This window comes from Fonticula alba (genome assembly GCF_000388065.1).
Source record: "Fonticula alba strain ATCC 38817 unplaced genomic scaffold supercont2.8, whole genome shotgun sequence".
Classification (NCBI taxonomy): Eukaryota; order Rotosphaerida; family Fonticulaceae; genus Fonticula; species Fonticula alba.
Genome location: NW_009242978.1, coordinates 884,217 through 904,421, shown reverse-complemented (window position 1 = coordinate 904,421; position 20,205 = coordinate 884,217). Strand labels below are relative to the sequence as shown.

Below are 20,205 nucleotides of genomic sequence, written 5' to 3'. Positions count from 1 at the left end.
CGTGTACCCCGGTTGCTAGCCCGTGGCTGTATGCCACTGGCTCGCAGGGGGGGTCCTTCACTGCTCTGCCCGGCGGCGCCGGCTGACGTTCCCGCCCCCCGCCCTGACCGGGGCTTCCCCGTGCCTCGCCCGGACCTGGCAGTCTCTCCCTGGCACAGGGCACACCGCTGCCCTCGCCGCCGCCGCCCCCCCCCCCCCCCCGGCTCACACTTTACCGAGGAGCGCAGCCATCCGGCCCGTTCGGCCTCGTTGGCGGATCCCCGCCCTTATTCCGCTGGGCCGATGTGTGCGGCGTCCGGCTTTCGCATCGAAGCTCGTCCCTGTGCGAGGCCACACACACATGCACACACGGAGCGAGAGGGCGCTCTCGATTTTCCAGTCGCCTGGAGGGGGGGGGGGGCGCGGAACACCGGAGAGGCGAAAAGCCATGACATATACGGTGGCGAATTTCAACGCGCCGCGCGATATTGGAGAAGCTTCGCCCCGTTGGCTCCGCACACAAGCCCGTATGCTCAAGGAGGCGGCCGGCGTCTTCGCCTCCGCCACGCAGCCGGCTCCTTGCCGCCCACTTTTGCGTCTGCCCCCGGCCGCCACGCCTCCCGCACAACCGCATGCACACGGCCCACATGTGGAGCGGGCTTGGGTCGGAGAAGCTGGCCCCCCACTCCCCCCTCCCCCGGGCACCTAGGCCGGGGCGAGGGGCGCGGGGGGGGGGGAGATGGAGCGAGGGCAAAAGGCCGGGCGCCCGAAATCCACCAACCCAGGGACGCCTGTGACCCTGGCCCCTAGCCCGCCCTGTCCGAAGGAACAACGGGGGCCCGGAAGCCGGGTCCCCCGCGCCCACTACCGATCCCACCCTCTCCAGCCTCGGACCCGGCCCGCGTGAGCCCGGGCCGGACAAGTCCACCGCCGGGGTGTATTACGTGTATGTGCATGTGTGTGTGTATGTGGGTAAGGGGGCAGGGTGCGGGGCGAGTCCCTCTCGTACCCGACACGGTGACGACAGAGCTGCGCCCCCCCCCCCCCCATCCCCCTCCAAGGGCCCAAGAAGGACCGAGATCACTGACGCCGCCTGCACGCCCGGGCGTTTGAGCACCGCCCAGGCAGTCCCGGGCCCCGTTGTGACATGCTCGCTTTCAAGGTACCCATCTGCGTGATTGTTTTCGTCTCCCCCCGGCCCCTTCTCCCTCGGTACCCCTTCCTTCTGTCCGGGGGAATAATGATGCCAATGCCATGGGTGGTGATGATTTGGGGACGAGGGCAGATGTTGCGGCGGGGCAAGGGTATACACGGTCAGACCACAACATCCTCGTTCCCCAAGGAGTACGTGGCCCCCCCCCCCCCCCCCCGCCCTCGCTCCCTGAAAAAGGCAGGGTGCAGAATGTCGGCGCACGACGAGTTAAGGATGCCCGGCTCCCCGTGCCGGAGATCACGCCCAAGAAAAGTCGCCACACGAAGGATCACACCACCAACGGCCCTGGGATGCTGATGTGTGTTGTGGGTCATTTGGTGCCGATTGGGGCGGCCCGTCCACCGCCTCCCCTCGTCTGGGATCCGCCGAATTTAGGCCGTGCCAAGGGTGTGCCCTCCGGCAGCCTGCGCGTCTCCTCGTGGACGCCAGCCAAGGCGAGTGCACTCGGGAGTGCACCCGGCCCGCCGCACATATGCCCTACGTCATTTTGCCTTGCCAGGTGGGCTCTCGCAGTGGCCTCCACAAGTTGACCGTCTTTCGTTCGTGAATGCTGGGTGCAATGGCGAGCCGCCCAGCGGCATGGGGGTCTCTCAACCGCGCTGGCCCGGGCTCTCCCAGGTCAGAAGGGGAGGCGGCCTCACAGCCAGCGCCGGTCCTGTCGAGCTGGTCGCTCCCCCGGGGCCATTCGTGATGGCACGGGCGCCTGAGGCGGGGGGAGGGGGGGGGAAGAGGCACGCGCGACGGCGTTCATCCCCACCAGGCTCCCACACACCTTCGTGGGGCAGGCGGCTCGGTCGACCGGTCTCAAGCGGGCTAAGCAGCCCGAATGCCGGGCTCCACTGGGTGCCCTCCATCGGTGTGCACGGCCCCGGCGGGCCATCTCCCACCGGGCCGAGGCGGCCGGTGCCCTTTTCCACCCGCGTCTTGCCAATAATCTCCCACGCCGGGGATCGGCCCGATTGCCAACGGACCCTGGTCCCCCTCCTCCACCGGGCGGGGAATGTGTCTGCCCCGTTGTGCGCGGCCCAGGCCGGGGGAATGCACATGGGGGGCCCTGGTTTCCCTCGTTAAACAGCCAGCCCAGCCGATCGGGGCCCCTGCGGCCGGCCACAGCCCCTCCCGCCAACCTCCTCCTTTGTACATACTGTTCTCTCCCTCTCCCTCTCCCTCTCCCTCCCTCCTTCCCCTCGTCTTCTTCTCCCGCACCCCCCCCCCCCTCGCGCGTCTCTCGCCCCCTCGAAACACCCACCCGCGCGCGCGCGTGCGCCTGTCCCCGATGTTTGGCCTCCGCCTGCCCGGGCCCTTCTCCGGCGGGGCAGCCGCCGACGGCGGCGCCAACCCCGCACAGCCCTCCTCGGCGCGGGGGCTTTTCTCCACGATCGCGCCCTCCCCCGCCGGTCTGCCACAGATGGGCGGATCGGACATCTATGACTCGGACGGGCGCTTCGAGGTTGACCGGGTCTACGAGAAGGTCCTGGCCAACTTGGAGGACTTCTTCGGATCGGACATCCTGCCGGACCTGTCGGAGTTCTGCGAATCCCTGGCCCAAGTGCGCAACGACCGGCAGTCCAAGCTGCGCATCGCCCTGCAGGACCATCTCCACCAGGCCTCCGGCTGGACCAACCAAATCCAGCAGCGCTTCGACGACGCGGTCACCGTGGAGCAGTCCCTCTCGCAGGCCATCCAGCTGTGTGCCAGTGCGCAGGGGGCATTGCCCGACTTTGACAAGCTCTTTTTCGCGCATGTCTCCCACCGCCGGACCGAGCAGGTGCAGCACATCACCTCCACCCTGGAATCCATGCAGGGGTTGATCATTCACCTGCGGCAGCGCATCCAGGCCGACCAGGCCGACTTGGAGAATACCCAATTCGAGCTGTATGTCTTCATGATGCTGGCCCGGCTTCGCCTATTCCAGCGGCATTGTGTGGCATCGGTGGCCGCTCGGCCGCCCTCCCAGTCTGGCTTCCGGCTGCTGGACCTGCTGGAGTTCATCATCGAGGATTCCACCCGTCTGGCGGCCGAATTTGAGGCCCTGCTGATGGCCATCGCCGGGGAGCAGCTCCGGCTGGCCGATGTCAACCCCTCGGCCGTGGTGGCCCTCTATGTGATCGTGGCCAAGGCCGAGGAGATCGACCGGTCGCTGGCCGCCGGGGTGGCCCTGCCGATGACCATCGACCCGCATGGCCGGTGCTTCGAGCCGGACCCCGTGGTGTTGGACCACCAGAATGAGGTGCTCGCGGCGGCGGCCGCCGCCGAGGCAGCCCGTGCGGCCACCGTCGCCGACCGGCCGAGTCTCCTTCGACGCGCGGCGGCCGTGGCCCCGACGGCCGTGGCCAATCCCCGCGGCACGTCGGCCGCCGATGCCCTGTCCCCCGGGGCCGAGCAGGATTACATGCGGTCGGCTGCCAACATCCTGGACTCCTTCCGGTATGACCTCCGAAGCAAGACCCTGGCCGCGGTGGCCACGGCCATCAGCTCGGAATTTGCGGCCCTCGCCCGGCATACCCCCCTGCCGGAGGTTCTCGGGCCCCTGTCGGCCTTCATCGACTCGTCGGTGGTTCGATTGATGGATCTCCTCCGGCCGCTGGTGGACCCGAGCCTCGGGGTGCCCCGGCTCTTTGTACGGGCATACCACGCCCACACCAATGACCTGCTGCTGCGGATTCTGCGCGACCCGAAGCTCTCGCGGCCGCACCTGCTGGTGTTGTTGCAATTCATCGAGGGCTACCAGGCATCCATGACCGGGCGCCTCGGGGTGCCGGCCGATTGGCTGTCCCCCCCCCTGCTGGCCGACCAGCGGGCCACCATCTACCAGCGGTACAATCGCGAGGTGACCGTCATGCTTGGGACGTGGGTGTTGAATTTGCTTCAGCGCGAGCGCCAGGCCTTCATCCGGCGGACCGATGCGCCCCCCATCGACCCCGGCACCGGGCACTTCCGGTCCACGGCCAGTGTCCTTCTTTTCCAGATGCTCAACCAGCAGCTGGACCAGACCCTCACCTCCTCGAGCTTGCCGCTGGTGGAGCAATTCCTCACCTCGGCGGCCGGGCTGCTGGGCGAGTCGCGGCTCTTCCTCCTGCGCATGGTGGTCATCGAGTTGCGCCGGTACCTGGCGCACTATGGGTCCGGGTATCCCTTCCTGCTGTCGGTCTTCCCGGTGGAGCTCTTCTGCGTCCGGCTTCCGGCCCTGGAGGAGGCGGCCATGGGCGGGTCCTCCAGCGGCCCGGCCACCACCGGCTCGAGCAAGTCCCCGGCCAACCCCTTCCTCCAGACGCCGGCCCCCACCGGCATGGCGGCCCTACCGCCGGCCGTGGTGGCCATGCTCACCGGCGGGTTTTGGTCGGAGGAGATGCCATACGAGGCGCCCGGGTCGGGGCCCGGGTCGCCGGCCCTCGGCCCCGGAAGCACCCCCTCGCCGCCGACCGGCGGCGGGGACGATGAGGATGACATCCCCGGCGGGCTGGTGGAGTACCTGCTTCTGACGTCCAATACGCTGACCTCGAGCTCGGATTTGCTCGCGGACTTCATCGCCCACCTGCGCAAGCTCCTGGCGCGGGTGGGCCCGAGCGAGGCATTGTTTGCCCCGCTGCAGGAGGCCCTGCGTGACTTGCGCCTGGGCGCCACCTTCCCCCTGTTCGGGGCCATCTTCCTGATGCTGTGTGATACCTTCCGCCTGTTGCGCGGGTTGCTGACCGGGCGCTGGTATGAGGAAAACCTCATGACCGATGTCATTGCCACCTTCGCCGATTACATGGAGGACATTCGGCCGCGCATTCCCCTCTACTCCTTCGACAAGCTGGGGGTCATGCTCCTGGAGCAGGTGGTCGCGTGCTACATTGATGCCCTGTTTTCCCGGGCGGCGGTCTTCCGCCCGGGGGAGCTGGAGCGCCGGCTCAAGGCCGACACCGAGGCCCTCGGGGCTCTCTTCCGGCCGCTGATCCAAAACCCCAGGCGCCTGGAGGAGGCCCTGAAGCTCATCCACTCGCTATGCAGCATGACCGTCTGCCCGCACACCAATGTCCACCTCTTCTTCGAGGAGTCGCGCCGTGTATGCGGCACGCTCACCTCGACGCACGTGGCGCGTCTGCTGCAGCGCCGGTCCGACCTGACTCGCGAGCAGAATTCCAGTGCCCTGGCCACCTGTCGCAAGGTGGAGGAGAGCCAGCCGCAGCCGGCGCCCCCGCAAAAGGTCCTCCCCACCACGGTGCCCACCAGCGTCGATCACATTCAGTTGGCCCTCGAGCGGGCCTTGAGCGGGCGTTCATAGGCCGGCCCAGGCGGATGTGCATGGCTGGGGCGGGGCGGGGCGGGGCGGGGCCTCCGCGCCCCTCCCTCCCCCCCCCCTCTCTCGGGGGGGTAGGCAAGCAACAAATACACGCGTTTCCCCCGGTCGATTGCCCCCCCCCCCCCCTTTTTTTCTCTCCTCTCCTCGGGGTAGCCCCGCCATTTGGGTCTCTCGGTTGTGTGCTTTTCTCGCAGGGAGGACGGCGGGCCACACACAGGGGCGCGCGGCGTGCGTGCGCGCCTTTCCCCCCTCTCCTCCTCTCCCGACGGTCGGGCAGTGTGCCCTGGTGAGGCTGGCCAAAAAGTGAAGGTATAGCGACTGGTGGTTTCGATCCACCGACCTTTGGGTTATGAGCCCAACACGCTTCCCCTGCGCCAAGTCGCTTACAGGGGGGGTCCCAATCTGGCGTCAAATGCTTGGGCTCTTTGGTTGACCGTGGCCCGCCCCCCCCCCCCCTCGGCGCGGCGTTTCCAGCCCGGCCAATTCGTGTGAGATCTCTCTGGAAAGGCCGCCCGCCTGGCGGTGTGGCTGGTTCCACCTCCTGCCCTGCCCCCTGGTTGGAATCCCATCGAGGGCCCGCTCGGCGCCGGGACAACCGGACCGGAGACGGCCCACGGCCCCTTGCTTGGTCTTGTCTTCCGATGGCGAGCTGCCGCGGCTGCTGCTGCGGCGTTGCCACCGCGGCCGCTGCTTCTCTGCTGCCAACTGTCCCTTAATTGCCCGGCACCGTGTTGTGGCGGCAGCGCCGGGTCTGTCTGCCCCCCCCCCCCCCCCATCCGCTTTCCCCCCCCCCCCCCCCCCCCCCCCCCCCCCCCCCCCCCCGGGCCGATCCCCACCCCCCAGGCTGGCAGCGTTCCGTCTGACATGATCGGGACCTCCCCAAGGTGGATCGGGCAGCCGAGCATTCGGCCCCTCCTTGTTCGGCTATCGCAGCTCCGCGCACACCTGCCTGCCTGACAGGGACCGCCAGTTTGTGGCGCCCCCCCCCCCCCATCCAGCCAGGGGAGGAGTTGAAGGAGAGCCGCGCCGCGGAGCCCAGTGGAATCCCCTGCCCCCTACCCGCCTCGCCCCTCCCTTCTCCATCTCCCCTCACCCATATATCGCCGTTTCCTTTCGCGCCCTTGTCCCCCATTTTTCCTCCCTCTCCCCCACCACTCCCACCTGCACTAGGTCGATGATACCGTCGACAGTTGCCATGCCCAGCCTGAGTGCGGAGCCCCCGTTGGCCGATGCGGCTCCAGCGCACCAGCCCCCCTTTGGTCCAGGCGCCATGCCGGCCAGTCCCCTTCCTCCGACGGCGGTGTCCTCGCCGCTACATCCTGGCGGTGATGGCCCCGCGGCCGCGCGATCGCCCCTCACCGGTGGCCTGCCTCAGACCCCCCTCCCGTCGAACATGGCCGACCTGTCGAGCCCCGGGGGTGCGATCCCAGCGGTGGCCAGCAGCAACGCCAACATCAGCAGCAGCAGCAGCAGCAGCAACAATGGCAGCCCGCCGGCTCCGGAGCCCGGGCCTCCGGCATACTCGACCCCCGCCGTGGCGCCCTTTGCCAAGCTCTCCTCCGCGTCGCTGACCATCCCGGCCCCGGGCGGGGCGCCCTTCTCGTCAGGCGTCTCCCTGCCGAGTGGCCACAGCCACCATGGCGGGCCGACCGTCAGCGCGCTCTATGGCCATCCGTCAGCGTTGCTTGGGGGTCCTGGCGCCGGTGGGTCCGGGGCAGGCACCCTCGGCCGAGCGCCGCACACGTCCAGCATCTTCTCCTCCTCGCGTGGAATGGCCCCCGCTTCGTTGGGGACCCTGAAGCACCGGTTAACGCGCATGGCACGGCGAGCCACCCGCCGCGACCAAATGGACTTCGAGATGGCCTTCTGGACCGTGGCCCAGTTGCTGATCTCCCCGCGGCAAGTGTGCGCTCTCCTTCACAACAGGCAGCCGGCTGCCCCGCGTACCGGCCCTCGTGCCGGGCCCCCTTCCTTCTCTCCGGCCCACGGTGTCAGCTAACCACCGCCCTCCCCTGCCTTGCCACCCTCGTCTGCAGCTACCGCTCGTCGTACTACCGCAAGCACTCGACCGGTTCCTGGGCTCGAGATGATCCCGCGTCATACATCATTACTGGGGTGCTGGTTTTCGGTATGTCGGGCGCCAACCAATGTTTGAGCCTTTTCTTGTGCTTTCTGAATACCACAGTGGCACACACACACACACACACACTCGCTCACACACTCGCTCTCGCTCGCTTGCGCGCTCTCTCCCTCCCTCCCTCCCTCCCTCCCTCTCTCTCTCCCCCTCTCTCTCTCCCTCCCTCTCTCTCTCTCTCTCTCACACACACACACACCATTGTTTACTGATGGTCCCGTAAATAGCTCTTTCACTGCTCATCGGTCTCACGGTCAAACGGTCAATCTTGTCGGCCTTCTTCGGGGCTCTGCGCATTTTCCTGCTTGAGTGGCTTCTTTTCTCCTGCGTCGCTGGTGCCTGCTTCACCTGGTGCGCTGGATCTCCTGCCGCGTCACCTCCGAGTGGCTGATCCTGTCCATGACCATGCCCATATGCTGACCTTTGGCCACTTCGCCCGTCCCCCCCCCCCCCCCCCATCACAACCCGATCCGTAGGCTTGTTGCTGAACGCGTCCTGCGGCGCGACTTCTCCCAGCAGGCTCTCCCGACACACCCGCATGAGGCGGTTGAGCCGCTCTTCTCGCTGGAAATCCACCTCAACGCCACGGTTGGCATGGCTCTTGCTTGGTTCCTGCTGTGGATCCTGTCGAGCTGGACGCTGGCCGCCTCAGCCGGACGGCTGGCCGCCTTTGTGGCGAACCTTCTCCTGTCAATCGGCGTCTTTCACTACTGTTACATCGTCGCCCTGGGTTATGGTGGTGCGCTGCGCACCCATGGCCGAGCCCCTAGTCCCCCCCTCCGGCCTTGACTGACCCTCTTTTCCGCCGTCCATCCCCGGCCCTGCTCCCCCTTTGATCAGCCCTGCCCACGGTCAAGCATTCGGTCATCCTCCTGGCGCCGGCCGCCGTGTTCTTGGTCTTCACCCCGCTGCTGGCCCTACTGACTGGCTACAATGTGCCCTACAATCTAGCACTGCGTTACTTCTACTAGTCTCGCCGCGTATGGCCGCCAGCGCGCGAGGAGGACCGAAAAACCCGGCAAGTACTCGTCCATATCCCGATATCGTTGCTCCCTCCCCCCCCGTGAAAAAATACAACGAACAAACACACAAGCCCAGACCGCACCAGAACATAATAGCAACCAACAGGCCAGTCCTTCCGCGGCGCCTCTATGCCCACTCCCGCTCTCCTGCATGCCGCCCGACTTCGCCCCCTCCCCCGGCCGGTGAACGCAAAATAGACAAAGAGACTGAATCTCCCCCCCTCCGCTGATATTGAACCTCTTGCCAGACAACATGACAAGCAGTCCCACCATCTGAAAGGCACATGCATCGAAAAAGCCTATGTCCATTTCTCGAGGACTATATCCCCGGCGTGTCCGAGCGCATGCGTGGCCGGCGATCTAGTGCAGCCAAGACCTGGTTCAAATTGGCCACAAGTTGCCCGGCATTGTCAGCCACGAACTTGACCACCTCGCGATCGACCCCAGCCCCGGTGGATGCATGGGACATGTGCCGCGCCACGGCCACCTCCCGTGGAGTGGGGGTGCGCGGGATGCCGGCAGTCGCCGGCCGGCCAGCCTCGGCATCCTGGAGCAACGTCTCCGCATGGTGAAGCTGTGCATTGGCTCGCCGCTCTAGCATCTCCAGCAGCCGAGCCTCGAGCAGTCGGTGGCGATCAAGTTCCTGCCGAAAGACGAGGAGTGCGGTGTGCGCCATGCACAAAGCCGAGAGTCAGAACAGGGAAGGAGAGGAAAAAACATCTCAGGTGCAAATGCGCGATCGGCCGGGGGGGGGGGGGGGGCAGGGAGGGCGAAGGAGCCCGGCCAGGAGACGAACCGATTCCAGATCCACCAGGAGGCGCTCCGTCTGGCCGAGGAGTTTGCCGGTCAAGTTCCGCGCCTCGGTCAAGTTCGGCAGGATGCCCCCGTCCGAGGAGAGCATCCCGCCCGGTGATGCCGTCTCGCGGGCAACAAAGCGCACTGCATCAGCTGGCGGCGCCGGCGGCGGCCGGGGAAGGGCCCCGGAGATCGTGCGAAAGATGCTCCTCCGGGCGTAGTTTGCCGCCAAGTCCACCTTGGCCGAGCACTTGGAGTGGGCGATCGCCAAAAAGCGATCCATGCGCTGCAAAGGGAACCGGGCACGGTGAGCGGGCAGGCAAGACGGGAGCCCAAGGGGAGAGGGCCGTGGAGCAGGGAAAGAGCATAAAGGCAAGGCAAAAGGAGGAGCCAAGCGGACAGGGGCGGGGGAGACGCCGGGCGCACCGTGGTCAGGTGGTCCTCGGAAAAGCGCCGAGTTCCTTCCTCGTGCGAGGCGTCCATCGGGTCGTCACTCTCCGGAGGGAGATGGTCAGCGGCAGCGCTGAAGGCATCGGCAACCGCCACCTCGACCGCATCGTGAAAGGCGGCCGACACCGCGGCCAGGTAGGCGTCTGGCGAGAATCCCAGCAGTTGAGTCTCCCGCTCAAACCCATAGGGAGACATCAAGCTAATTTGTCGGGCCGACTCGACGGCGGCAGCCTCAACAGACTCAGCAGCTTCGATGGTGTCAGCGGCGGCGGCCGGTGCGGCGGCCGCGCCGGCCGCAGCCGCAGTGGCGACAGCCACCACCGAGCTCGAAGCCGCAGCGGCGCCGTCATTCGACACAGCAGAGCCATCGCCACTTGTGGGCCGGCCATCGGGCCCGGCCGGGCCCGGGAGATCGGCCCCGAAGGCCGCAATATTTGGCCGCGCCAGCCGGCTAGCCAAGATGCCGCCCGATGGCCTTGAGGGACGCGAGGGGCTCGGTGACCGGGGGGGCGATCGATGGCCGGTCGATTGCGACCGAGGGGGCGTGACATGCGGAGCATCCCAGGCGCCAGTCGCCCCGGCGGCCGAGGGCCGCCCGGCCGCGAGCGGCCCCTCATCCCCGGAGTCCGAGTCCGACGACGAGCTGGCCGAGGAAAGGGCGTCGAAGGAGGCGCGGATCTTGCGCAGTGGTGACGGCGGCACCGGCACGCGGTATGGGTGCCGGGGAGCTGGCGACGTCAGGCGCGGAATGCGCCGCTGCACTGGCGGCGGTGAGGTGGGCCCGGTATCCGACGAGTCTGGCGGAGAGCTGACAGCCGGCGGGGTTGCCGGGCGCGAGGCGTCAGGACGCGCACGCTTCGCCGGGCTCGTTTCCTCGGCGATTGGCACCGGAGTTGGCCGCTTGGACGGGACAGCGGGAGCCGCAGGAGCCGCAGGAGCCGCAGGGGCCGCAGGGGCCGCAGGAGTAGCAGGTGGCTCCGGTGCGGAGGTCGGGCGTGGCGCCATTTCAAAGCTGGCCGCGCTCTCCTCCGGACCGGGTAAGGCCTTGGCACCGGCCGGAGCGGGCTTGTTTGCTTGGCTGGGGGCCTGTGTTGTGGCCGGTGCGTCCGGCGGCGAGGGCGGGGCTTTTGGCGGCCCAACATCGGGCGAGATTTTGTCACCGCCGCCGCCGCCGCGGCCGCCGCCGCCGCCGCCGCCGCCGCCGCGACCACCGCCCGAGGCCCTGGAGCGTGTGGTGGTGCGCCGGCCGCGGGGCTGTAGGGAGGTGTCCTCGACAGCCATGGCTTAAGACTGAGATGCGCGAAGAGGTGTTCCTATACGTGTGTGTGTGTGTGTGTGTGTGTGTGTGTCGCCCCCCCCGTGCTCACCCGCTGTATGTGTGTACGTGCACACGGATGTGGAGGGCTGGGGAGTGGGCGAGGTGAAGGGTGTGGCGGTGCAGCTGGCGGAGGGCACTTTGTGACGAAAGAAACAAGAAGTGGAGTGGTGGCTGCAGGGAGGGCAAAAAAAAAGAAGAAGAAGAAGAAGAAGAGGGGAAGGGAGCATATCAGAAGGGGCTGCCCGGCTTCCGGTCGGAGATCGGGCACTCCTTCCGGTGGCCGAAAAAAATGTCCGCCTCTCCCGGGGTGGCAGCGGCGAAGCACAGGGCGGCGGGGCAGAGGCACACGGACGCGCGCGCGCCCGCGCGCACTCGCGCGGGAGATCCCGCATTTTCAAACTTCGCCGATCAGCCAAGCTCCTTGACAGAGTAACGACATCCCAATGGGTTGGCAATTGGAGAGCGCTTAACCCAACTGCCATTAACCTGGAGTGGATCACATGCGCCCGAGGGGAATATACGGACTCCACTGGAGGCGCACCCGCCCGCGTCCTGGAAGCCATGAATGATCCGCCCGTGCGCACGCAAGTGGGCGCGCGCGCCAAATGTGTGCCAGTCTGCTGCGGCGGGTCCTCCGCGGGGAGCCCCATCGGTCCTCGGGGCACGGGTGGCTTGGCCTCATCGGCGACCGACTGGGCTGGATATGTGCCCGGCTGCTGGCTGTTGGGGAGTTCGAGGGGCGCTGACACTCCGCCCCCGCCGGCCGGCCGCCCCCCCTGTCTGCGAGGCCAGAGCAGGCTCGAGCCCCTGGGGCTGACTGGCACTCATGCGTGTGCATCTGCGTGTGTATGTCTATGTCTATGTGTGTGTGTGTCTGCCAGCAGTCTGCCCTCCCCCCACGCTCGCGCACTTGTGTACCCAAGTCCACGGGGCCCTTCCGGTGTGTTCCTGTCGGCCCGGCCGGTGCGTCGAAGGGCCCCCGACGAGCGCGGTCGCCTGACAGATAGACCCCCGCCCCGTCGGAGGCCGTATCGCTTGGGCCCCGTCGAGGCCGAGATTACGCTGGGCCTTCTTCTGTGAGCCGCCCGCCACCCCGGGCCGGGCCGGGGGGGGGGGGGTTGCACACGGGGCTCAAATGCCCGAGGGTGTGCTCTCGCTCACCAGCGGGGGGATGGGGGGAGTCCACCCCTTGTCAAGAGCGGGTCACGCTTTCTCTCCCTCTCCCGGGAGATGCCTGCATCCCCGGGGGCGTGGTCCGCCCCCTGCGCCTGGACGCAACAGCGGCCTCCCTGGGGGATGGCTGGATCTGCCACCTCCCCCCGGAGAGGGAGAGAGACAGGGGGGGGGGGGGGGGAGAGCGGGGAGATCGATTAGAGTCACCTTGCGACGCCGACCTTCTCCTCGAGGAAGTCGGTGATACGAGAATAGAGATCGGGCTGGGTGCGGGCTCCCCGTGCGGCTTTCGCCCCCTTCTGACGACCTCCCCCGCGTATGGCTCCAGGCGGCTCCTCCTGGCCCCCCTTCCCACGATAGGGGGGGGGGCGAACGGAGGCGGGCTAGGGAAAGAGCCGTGTGGGAGTGCTCTCGCTGGTGTCCACCAAGCCGAGCACCGGTGCCTGGTCTTGGCCGAAGAAACCAGTCTCGCGGCCAGGGTGTTGGGCGGCTGACGGCCGCCCCGTCCCCCCCCCCCCCCGCCCCGCCCCCCGTCGGTTGGGCCTCAGGCCTCTCGAGGCTGGGGGGGGTCCTGTGCGCGCCAGTTCCAGTGCCCCTTTCCCTCGTGCGCTCCGGCCGGGGTGTTTTGATTTTCCGTCGCCCGATTCTGGCCAACGAATGGCCGAAGCACATGCGTCTGGCCGGGGCACGGCCGCCCCAGAGGCCCAGGCGTGAGAGGGGGGGGCACATATTTCAGTCGGTTGCCAGGGGATTGATGCGTCCTCGCTGACACCAGACCCCTCCGCCACTTTCCTCCCCCTTTCCCTCTTCGTCTGCTTGCATCCCCACCGTTGCCGCCAGCACCCCCACTGCGCCATTGCCACCATGTCCAACGAGTACTACCTCATTAAGATCCCCATCTATGAGACCCACATCGACCAGAGCGGCACCACCTTCATCGTACGCACCCGCCAGCGTGGCTGCTCCTCCGCCTGTACCCGCCTCTTCTTCTTCTTCTTCTTCCCCCTTTCGCCCACTCACGCCGGTCTCCCGTGTCCCTGCACACCCCTCCCCACGCGCACAGTCCTACAAGGTTGAGGCCACGTACAAGGGCACCATCAACTCGGTCTTCCGTCGCTTCTCCGAGTTCGTGACCCTTCACAACGAGGTGCGTGCAGTAGTTGCCACGCGCGCGCGTTCTCCCCCCCCCCCCTCTCCCCTCTCCCCTCTCCTTCTCCTTTGGACTCCACTCACTCTTTGCTGCCCCCCTCCTCGATTTGCATGCTCCGGAATGTGTGCGGACTTGGCTCCCCCCCCCCCTCCCTCCCCCCAGGTCCGCAAGGCTTACAAGGGCAACCACCTGGCCTCCAACATCCCGGTCTTCCCCCCGAAGCACCCCAAGTTCATGGTACGTCCAAGCCCCTCTCTCCCCCCGGCCGGGGAAGGTGCTCGGTCGGATTCTGCCTGCCATTCTGCCCGTTCCCCCCCCCCCCCACGCTGACCTGGCCCTCTTCGCATCATCCGGCGCCGGCGCGCCGCCCTCACCGCGTCCTGGCACAGATTGACCACATGGATGATCACTTCGTCGATGAGCGCAAGTTCAACCTCGAGCGTTACATGCAGCTTCTCAGCCGCCTGCCGAAGATTGAGCAGGTTCCCATGTATGTGGACTTCCTCGAGGGGCGTCCCCTGCAGCCCTCTGACAAGAAGTAAGGCGCACGCACGCGTGCACACACAGACACACAAGCGCGACATGTGTCCCTTGCGTGGCCGCGCAGCCGGATGCTTTCCCTCCTTTTCCCTGTCCCCCGTTCTCCTCTCGCCCGCCCCCCTGGGTGTGTCCCATCCACTGGACATCCATTATCCACTCCTGGTCCCAGGAGGGCCAGGTGATGGCGTGTGAGAGGTGGTGTGCCCCCCCCCCCCTCCCCCCCCTGCCCTTTTCCTTCTTCCTCGCCCATTCCTCCCTGAATCTCCCCCGTTCCGTGGCAGTCAGCTGGGAATGAAAGCCCCCCTTTGCACCATGGCCAGGGTCTGTCCTTGAGATCTCTTCCTCCCCTCCCTCTTCTTCCTCCGCTTCTTTTTTCCCTCCCTGCCAAAATGTACGCCTAGATACTACCAATGCCGCCCCTCTCTCCTCCGCCGGCTCCCAGTGGGGCAAAATGGGACAGGGGGCGGTATGCACACAAATGTGCCCAGGACAGTCGTCGCACCATGGTGGAACATACGGAGGGGGCGAGTGTGTGTATTGTGCGACAAACGCCAGGAGGGCAATCTAGAGGGAGGTGCGGTAGATGGGCGAGGGGGGGGGGGGGATGAGGATGGGAAAAGGGGGGAGACAGAGGTAGGATAGGAGACCCATCCATGGGTGGGGAGATGGGGTCGAGAAGGAGGGGAAAACTCAAGGACAGGATGCGAGTGGGCTGTTCGCTCGCGGGTGGGATTGCGGGGGGATTGCACAGGGGAGGAGGGGGACAGGTGGCACCCGCTCACCGGAGGGAGTACCGACTTGGTGTGGCAACGGCCCCACTTGGAGAGGGGCTCACCACCCCGCCGGCCCCAGGGTGTGTCGAGGGCGAGAGGCCCGACGCTCCTGCACCCAAGGGTGACCGGCCGGAGTCCGCGTCCAGAACCGCGGCCAGCACCGCCGTCGATGTGGCCGACGGCTGGCCGAAGGACCCGCATTGCAAGCAGGCACACAGGCAGCGCGTGGTCAGGCCAGAAGCCGTGCAGGCCCCATGGGCACGAACGGCCGTGCGCAGTGCCTCCGCCAGATACATGGCCCCAGAGCCGGGGTCCTCCGGGACAAAGCGCATCCCCTGTAGCGGGAGTGAGGCGGCGGCCGCAGCGGCAGCAGCCATAGCGGCCGCCGAGGCCGCGCCGCCTGGCGGCGGCGGCGGGCCTCCCCAGGCCACCTGCTGGGGAAGGGCACCGGCGCTGGCCGAGTGCCGGTCGCGCGGAGGACGCATGCTGGTTGACCCGGCCAAGGATGGCGGCCCGGCCATCGGCCAGTCTGCGCCCCCGCCGACGGGCACATCGCCAGGCATGTATTCCATGGTGTCCTCATCGCTGCTATCCAGCCCGGTATCGAGGAGGCTCAGCCCGGACAGATGTTGCCCCCCGGCCGGGGCGTCGGATCCGAGTGGGCGCAATCCGCCAGACAGGGGCCGGCTGCGCAGCACCCCCGGCGGCGGCGAGTCCAGCGAAAAGTGCCCCGAAAATGGAGCCCCACCGCCAGCTCCGCCGGGGATGGCGGTCAGCGGGCCACCGCCCATCGGCCCGGCATGCGCCAAGTCCGACAGGGAGAAGCTGGCCGACCGAATCATGCCAGTGCTGTGGCGATCGAGCCCCGTCACACGAGCCCCGATCCCCGGCGCGCGGAGGGCAAAGCACCGGAGCAGGGACTCCGAGTCCAGGGTGGCCGCCGGACCGAAGAAGCCCCCGCCCCCGGTGCGATGGTGGGTCGAGGACCGCCCGCACCGGATGAGGAACTCCGTGCCCGGAGGACTGTTGACCCGGACAATGTAGCCATACTTTTCGCGCTTGCGACGCAGTGACGCGGTCATGACCAGCGATGCGGCCACCTCGTCAGCCAGCGAGCTGGAGGAGGAGGCCGATGACGCACGGGGATCGGCCCCCCCGCTCCCGGCAGGCCCGCCATCCAGCCCGAGGCCCGACAGGGGGGGACTACCGCCTCCGCCGATCCCGGCAGAGGCCGCCTGGAAGGATGATGCCGAGGAGCTGCGCCCATGGCCGTTGGAGGCGCCAGCCCCATTGCCTGGGCTAGGCTCCAGGACTAGGCTCTCCCGCGAGGGGGACAGTCCAACCGGGGCGGCTGCCTGGTCGGCTGCAAAGGGAGTGCCAGTTCCAAGGCGCCGGGTGCCAGCACCAGACCGCCCGGACGAAGCTCCCGCACTACCGCCGCCACCCTTGGGTGGGATCAGAACATGGATCACCGATTCGTGTGACAGCGAAACGACCGTGTGCGGCAGGGTCGGGTGCCGGGCCTGGGGCAATGTCACGTCCGGGCCGGGAGTGGCGGGAGGCGAGACAGGGCCGAGAGGACGGCAGTCAGAGGGCAAGAGCGAGGGAGGATGCAGCAAGAAAGAGTGTAAGAAGATGCAGAGGATGCAGAGGATGCAGAGGATGCAGAGGAGGAGGAAGAAAGAGCCCGCACAAGTTCACCGGCGGTCCGCGCACGAGGCAGCGCCTGCCCAGAAGCACCCGGGACATAGAATAGCAGCCGTGCGCCGGCCATCAGGTAGATGACGCACTCGCGCCAGCGGCGCTCCGAAAGCCCGCGAACATCGGCCCCGGCGCTTAGCGTCTGTGTGCCTGCCTCGCGGGACATTTGCCAGAAGCGCACCCGCGACCACTTGACCCGGACATGGCCCAGCGACACCACCCGCGAGAGGGGCAGCGGCAGGCCGCACAGGCCGCACGTGTCCAGCTGCTGGTGCTGCTGCCCGAGCCCGGGCTCCAGGGCGCCGCCGATGCTGGGGCCCCGACGAGTGGCCGCCCCGCCGGGAGTGAAGCCCACCGGCGTGGCCAGCGGCGTGCCGGTGGCCATGCGCGCGGAGCCCGGCCGCGGCGATGCGGTCGCCTTGCCGCCGCCGCCGCCGGTGCTGCCGCCGCCGCCGCCGCCGCCGCCGCCGCCGCCGCCACCCGAGCCGGATGAGGGGGACGGTGCGAACAGCAGTCCGCTGGAGCTGGCGGACAGCGACGCCGAGGAGGGGCTCGGCGAAATTTGAAGAGGAGGAGCCAGGGCTCCACGAGGGGGGGTGGCCGTCAAAGCGGGCACCTCTGATTCGGACAGCCGCGTGGTCGCCAGCCCCAGGATCGCCACATTTGGATGGCTGCCAGCCGGGGTCAGGGCGGAGTTGGTGCCGACTGCCGACCCTCCAAAGGCCCCGGCCGAATCGGCCGACCCACCGGCCGCCAGCAGAAGCTCCGAGTGGGAAGACCGCGCCGAGGAGGGCTCCGCCACGAGGGTGGCCTCGGAGCCGGTGGCCTCGGAGCCGGTGGCCGCCGCCGCCGCTGCCGCCGCCGCCGCCGCCGGCCCCAGCCCCGGCGTGCTGACGCGCGTGCCGGCGGCGGCCGCCGTGGAAGGATCCTCCCCGGAGGCTGGCACCTCGGCCGCATGGAAGATGGCCAGGCTCCGAAGGGGGTGATCGCGGGCATCACCCCCCAGGGGAGGCGCCCCGACAAGATCCCCCGCCGGGGGAGACATGGGCCCGCCCCCGGTCGAGGTGGCGAGCAGCGAACTCCGACTGGCCGGCCGGCTGGGCGTCCCCCCATTGATCGGGCTCGCTGTCTGGTGCAGAGACGATGGCCAGCTGGTGGAGTTGGGCAGGTGCCCCGGGCCATCGACAAGGCCATCCCCGGCTCCAAGCCCGGCGATGCTGCTGCTGCTGGCGCTGGCGCTGACCCCGGAAATGCCGGGCCCAGGCCCGGGGCCCGGCGATCCGCTGGCCCCGCGACGCTGGCCGGCGGCAAAATGCCCCACCACCGCACCAGAGGGGTGGAGATGCTCGGCGCTGGTTGACGCGGCCCCGCCGCCACCCGAGCGCCCTGGCAGGGTGGTGGTCGAGCCGCCCATGGGCGAGATGGAGGAAACCGGCGAGAAGGCACCCCCTTGTGAAGCAGGGGACCCGGTGGACCCGGGCGAGAGGACCGCAATCGTCGGCACGCTCGGCCCAGGGAGATCGGATCCCGTGCCCCATCGACACCGGCACAAGGGGACCTCCACCGTCCCAGGGCCCACCCCGACGCCGAGGTGAATGTTGAGGCTGCTGCCGAGGCTGCTGCCCACCGTGCGAACGGTCTTCTTCAGACGCTGGAAGAAATTCGAGGGCGATTGCGATGCCGGGGTGCTGGCCGGTGCAGGGAGCAAATGGCCCGGCTGCGGGGCATGGTGGTGATTGTGCTGATGGCCCGATGATGGGACCGGAGGGTGGTGCGAGGCAGGTCCCAGGGTGGCCGGCGGCTCGTCGGCCGGTGCGCTGCCACCATCTCCCACCCCGGGCAGAGCCTCGTCCAGCGAGCTCATCTGCCCGGACCACCCCGGGAAGATTGGTGTCATCGGGGAGGCCGTGCGCAAAAGCGCCCCAGGGGTGGCGGTGGCCGACCCGACGGTCGGGGCTTCGGACACCGAGTCCACCAGGGCCCCGGGTCCGGTGCCGGCGCCAGCGCCACCACCATGACATGCGGCACAGCCACAGAAGCAGCAAAACCCGGCCCCCAGGAAGGCGGGCACCTCCGGCGGATAGCCCATCGTCGGGGACAAGCCAAACATCGAGTCATCATCGAGCAGGCTATTCCGGGAGCCCCCGCCCACCGACCGCACAGACATGCTGCTGGAGATCGGCGGGGCGCCGAGCTCCTGCGCCAGCAATGACGTTGGCACATTGATGGCGCTGATGGAGCTGGCGGATCGCCGATGGTGATATGCCCGGTGTCGGCCGGAGGGCGCATATGCTGATGCACCGGCTGGAGCCAGTGGCAGTCCGGGCCCGCCGACATCCGGACCCGATGTCGGCGGACTGTGTGACGTCGCCAAGGACGAGGCGCCCGACCGGGTGGATGGCCCCGAGGAGGGGGCTGGCGGTGGCCCGGTGGCCAGGGCCGACCGGGGCCGCATCCCTGGCGATGGAGCCGGCTCGGTCGGAATAAACACATCCGAGTCCGACTCCGAGGCCGGCCCGCTGGCGGGAAGTCCACTGCCGATGCCCCCCATGGGAACTGGCGAGGCATGGGCAGACCCGGACCCGGACCCCAGAGCCGGGGGATGGTCGCCCGGCGCCTGCGCCGACACACACCCCGACTCCGGAACCTCCGACAGGGCCGAGGACACATCCACCCCAGGGAGCTGCAGCGCCGTGGCAAAGATCTCCGGCTCCGTCATTCGCCCTGACAGCCGGGGGGAGGCCGGTGGCAGGCGGTCCTCCGAAGACGAGACGTCCAAGCCGGCACGCGACCCTGATGTGAGCCCTGCTGACCGGGCTGCCGCTGCTGCCGCGGCGGCTGCAGCCAGTGTGGCCGCCGTGGCCGCGGTCGGCCCCGTGGACGCGGCAGCTGTCATGGGTGGACCCACCTCCGGCGAGAGGGGACCAGCCGGCTGTTGTTGTTGTTGTTGTTGCTGGTGCTGGTGCTGCTGCTGGTGCTGCTGCTGCTGCTGCTGCTGCGGTGTCGGCTGGGCTCCGCCGGGGTTGGACGACCCGGTGCCAGTGGGTACTAGGGGGGATACTGGCTGCCCGGTGGCCAGCGACTGCATGGCCAGCTGTTGCAACGGCGTCGGCGGCATCTGCACCACCGGCGACGGGAGCATGGAGAAGGGGTCTCCGCCGTCCAGGAAGATGCGGATCTGTTCCTTGCTCTCACGCTGTGTCGAGATTTGGAAGTTTTCCGTCTCCATGGCCGAACGGAACTCGGCCAGCTGAGCCAGCTGTCCAAGGAAGGACTGTGCCCCGGAATGGTTGGAGAACCGGTGCGCATACAGGCAGGACAGGGACTGCAAGCCCTCAATGCGCTCCAGGGTCTCCTCCATCTGGGTTGACCCGACCGTCTGGCGATTGGCCTCCGACTGGTGCATCAGGTCGGTCAAAATCAGCCCAACAAAGGGGATTGATGGGGTGGAAGTGGACTCCAGCTTCCGCCGATACCGACGGAAGTTGTCATCGGTTGCCATGAGCTTCTCCATATTGGCGAAGGTGCTCCGATGGCGACGGGAGAGGTGCTGCAGGATGTTGTGCATGCGCGCATGCATGGGCGTGGGCGTGGGCGTTTGCATGTGTCCGCACATGCATGTGTTCGCACGTGCATGTGTTCGCGCCCGTCATAGAAGCGGGGGGGGGGGGG

General features: G+C 68.1%; 5 protein-coding genes and 1 non-coding gene across 6 annotated transcripts in view; 3 read left to right on the top strand and 3 right to left on the bottom strand.

Moving 5' to 3' along the window:
* Window positions 1–2,600: 2,600 nt before the first annotated feature.
* On the top strand, window positions 2,601–5,459 carry H696_04855 (hypothetical protein; the record flags this gene model as incomplete). The annotated part of the gene is made up of 1 exon (XM_009498719.1): window positions 2,601–5,459. The coding sequence occupies one exon, from the start codon at window positions 2,601–2,603 to the stop codon at window positions 5,457–5,459; it is 2,859 nt and encodes a 952-aa protein (XP_009496994.1).
* A 330-nt stretch (window positions 5,460–5,789) lies between these two features.
* H696_04854 lies at window positions 5,790–5,861 on the bottom strand. The gene has a single exon. It is a non-coding gene; the product is annotated as a tRNA-Met (tRNA).
* An 811-nt stretch (window positions 5,862–6,672) lies between these two features.
* H696_04853 (hypothetical protein) lies at window positions 6,673–8,794 on the top strand (the record flags this gene model as incomplete). The annotated part of the gene is made up of 5 exons (XM_009498718.1): window positions 6,673–7,382; window positions 7,514–7,605; window positions 7,839–7,962; window positions 8,088–8,350; window positions 8,452–8,794. The coding sequence occupies 5 exons, from the start codon at window positions 6,673–6,675 to the stop codon at window positions 8,580–8,582; spliced, it is 1,320 nt and encodes a 439-aa protein (XP_009496993.1). The 3' UTR covers window positions 8,583–8,794.
* Window positions 8,795–8,922: 128 nt separating this feature from the next.
* Window positions 8,923–11,159, bottom strand: H696_04852 (hypothetical protein; the record flags this gene model as incomplete). The annotated part of the gene is made up of 3 exons (XM_009498717.1): window positions 8,923–9,276; window positions 9,430–9,714; window positions 9,855–11,159. The coding sequence occupies 3 exons, from the start codon at window positions 11,157–11,159 to the stop codon at window positions 8,953–8,955; spliced, it is 1,914 nt and encodes a 637-aa protein (XP_009496992.1). The 3' UTR covers window positions 8,923–8,952.
* A 1,989-nt stretch (window positions 11,160–13,148) lies between these two features.
* H696_04851 (hypothetical protein) lies at window positions 13,149–14,283 on the top strand. Its single transcript, XM_009498716.1, has 4 exons — window positions 13,149–13,308; window positions 13,433–13,516; window positions 13,682–13,756; window positions 13,909–14,283. The coding sequence occupies exons 1-4, from the start codon at window positions 13,234–13,236 to the stop codon at window positions 14,059–14,061; spliced, it is 387 nt and encodes a 128-aa protein (XP_009496991.1). The 5' UTR covers window positions 13,149–13,233; the 3' UTR covers window positions 14,062–14,283.
* Window positions 14,284–14,652: 369 nt separating this feature from the next.
* Window positions 14,653–20,205, bottom strand: part of H696_04850 (hypothetical protein) — a gene marked incomplete at its 5' end in the record, with an annotated part of 7,437 nt that continues 1,884 nt past the window's right edge. Inside the window, 2 exons of the mRNA XM_009498715.1 lie at window positions 14,653–16,355; window positions 16,526–20,083. Of these exons, the coding sequence (XP_009496990.1) occupies window positions 14,838–16,355; window positions 16,526–20,083 (5,076 nt within the window). The 3' untranslated portion in view covers window positions 14,653–14,837. The remainder of the gene's footprint in view (window positions 16,356–16,525; window positions 20,084–20,205) is intronic.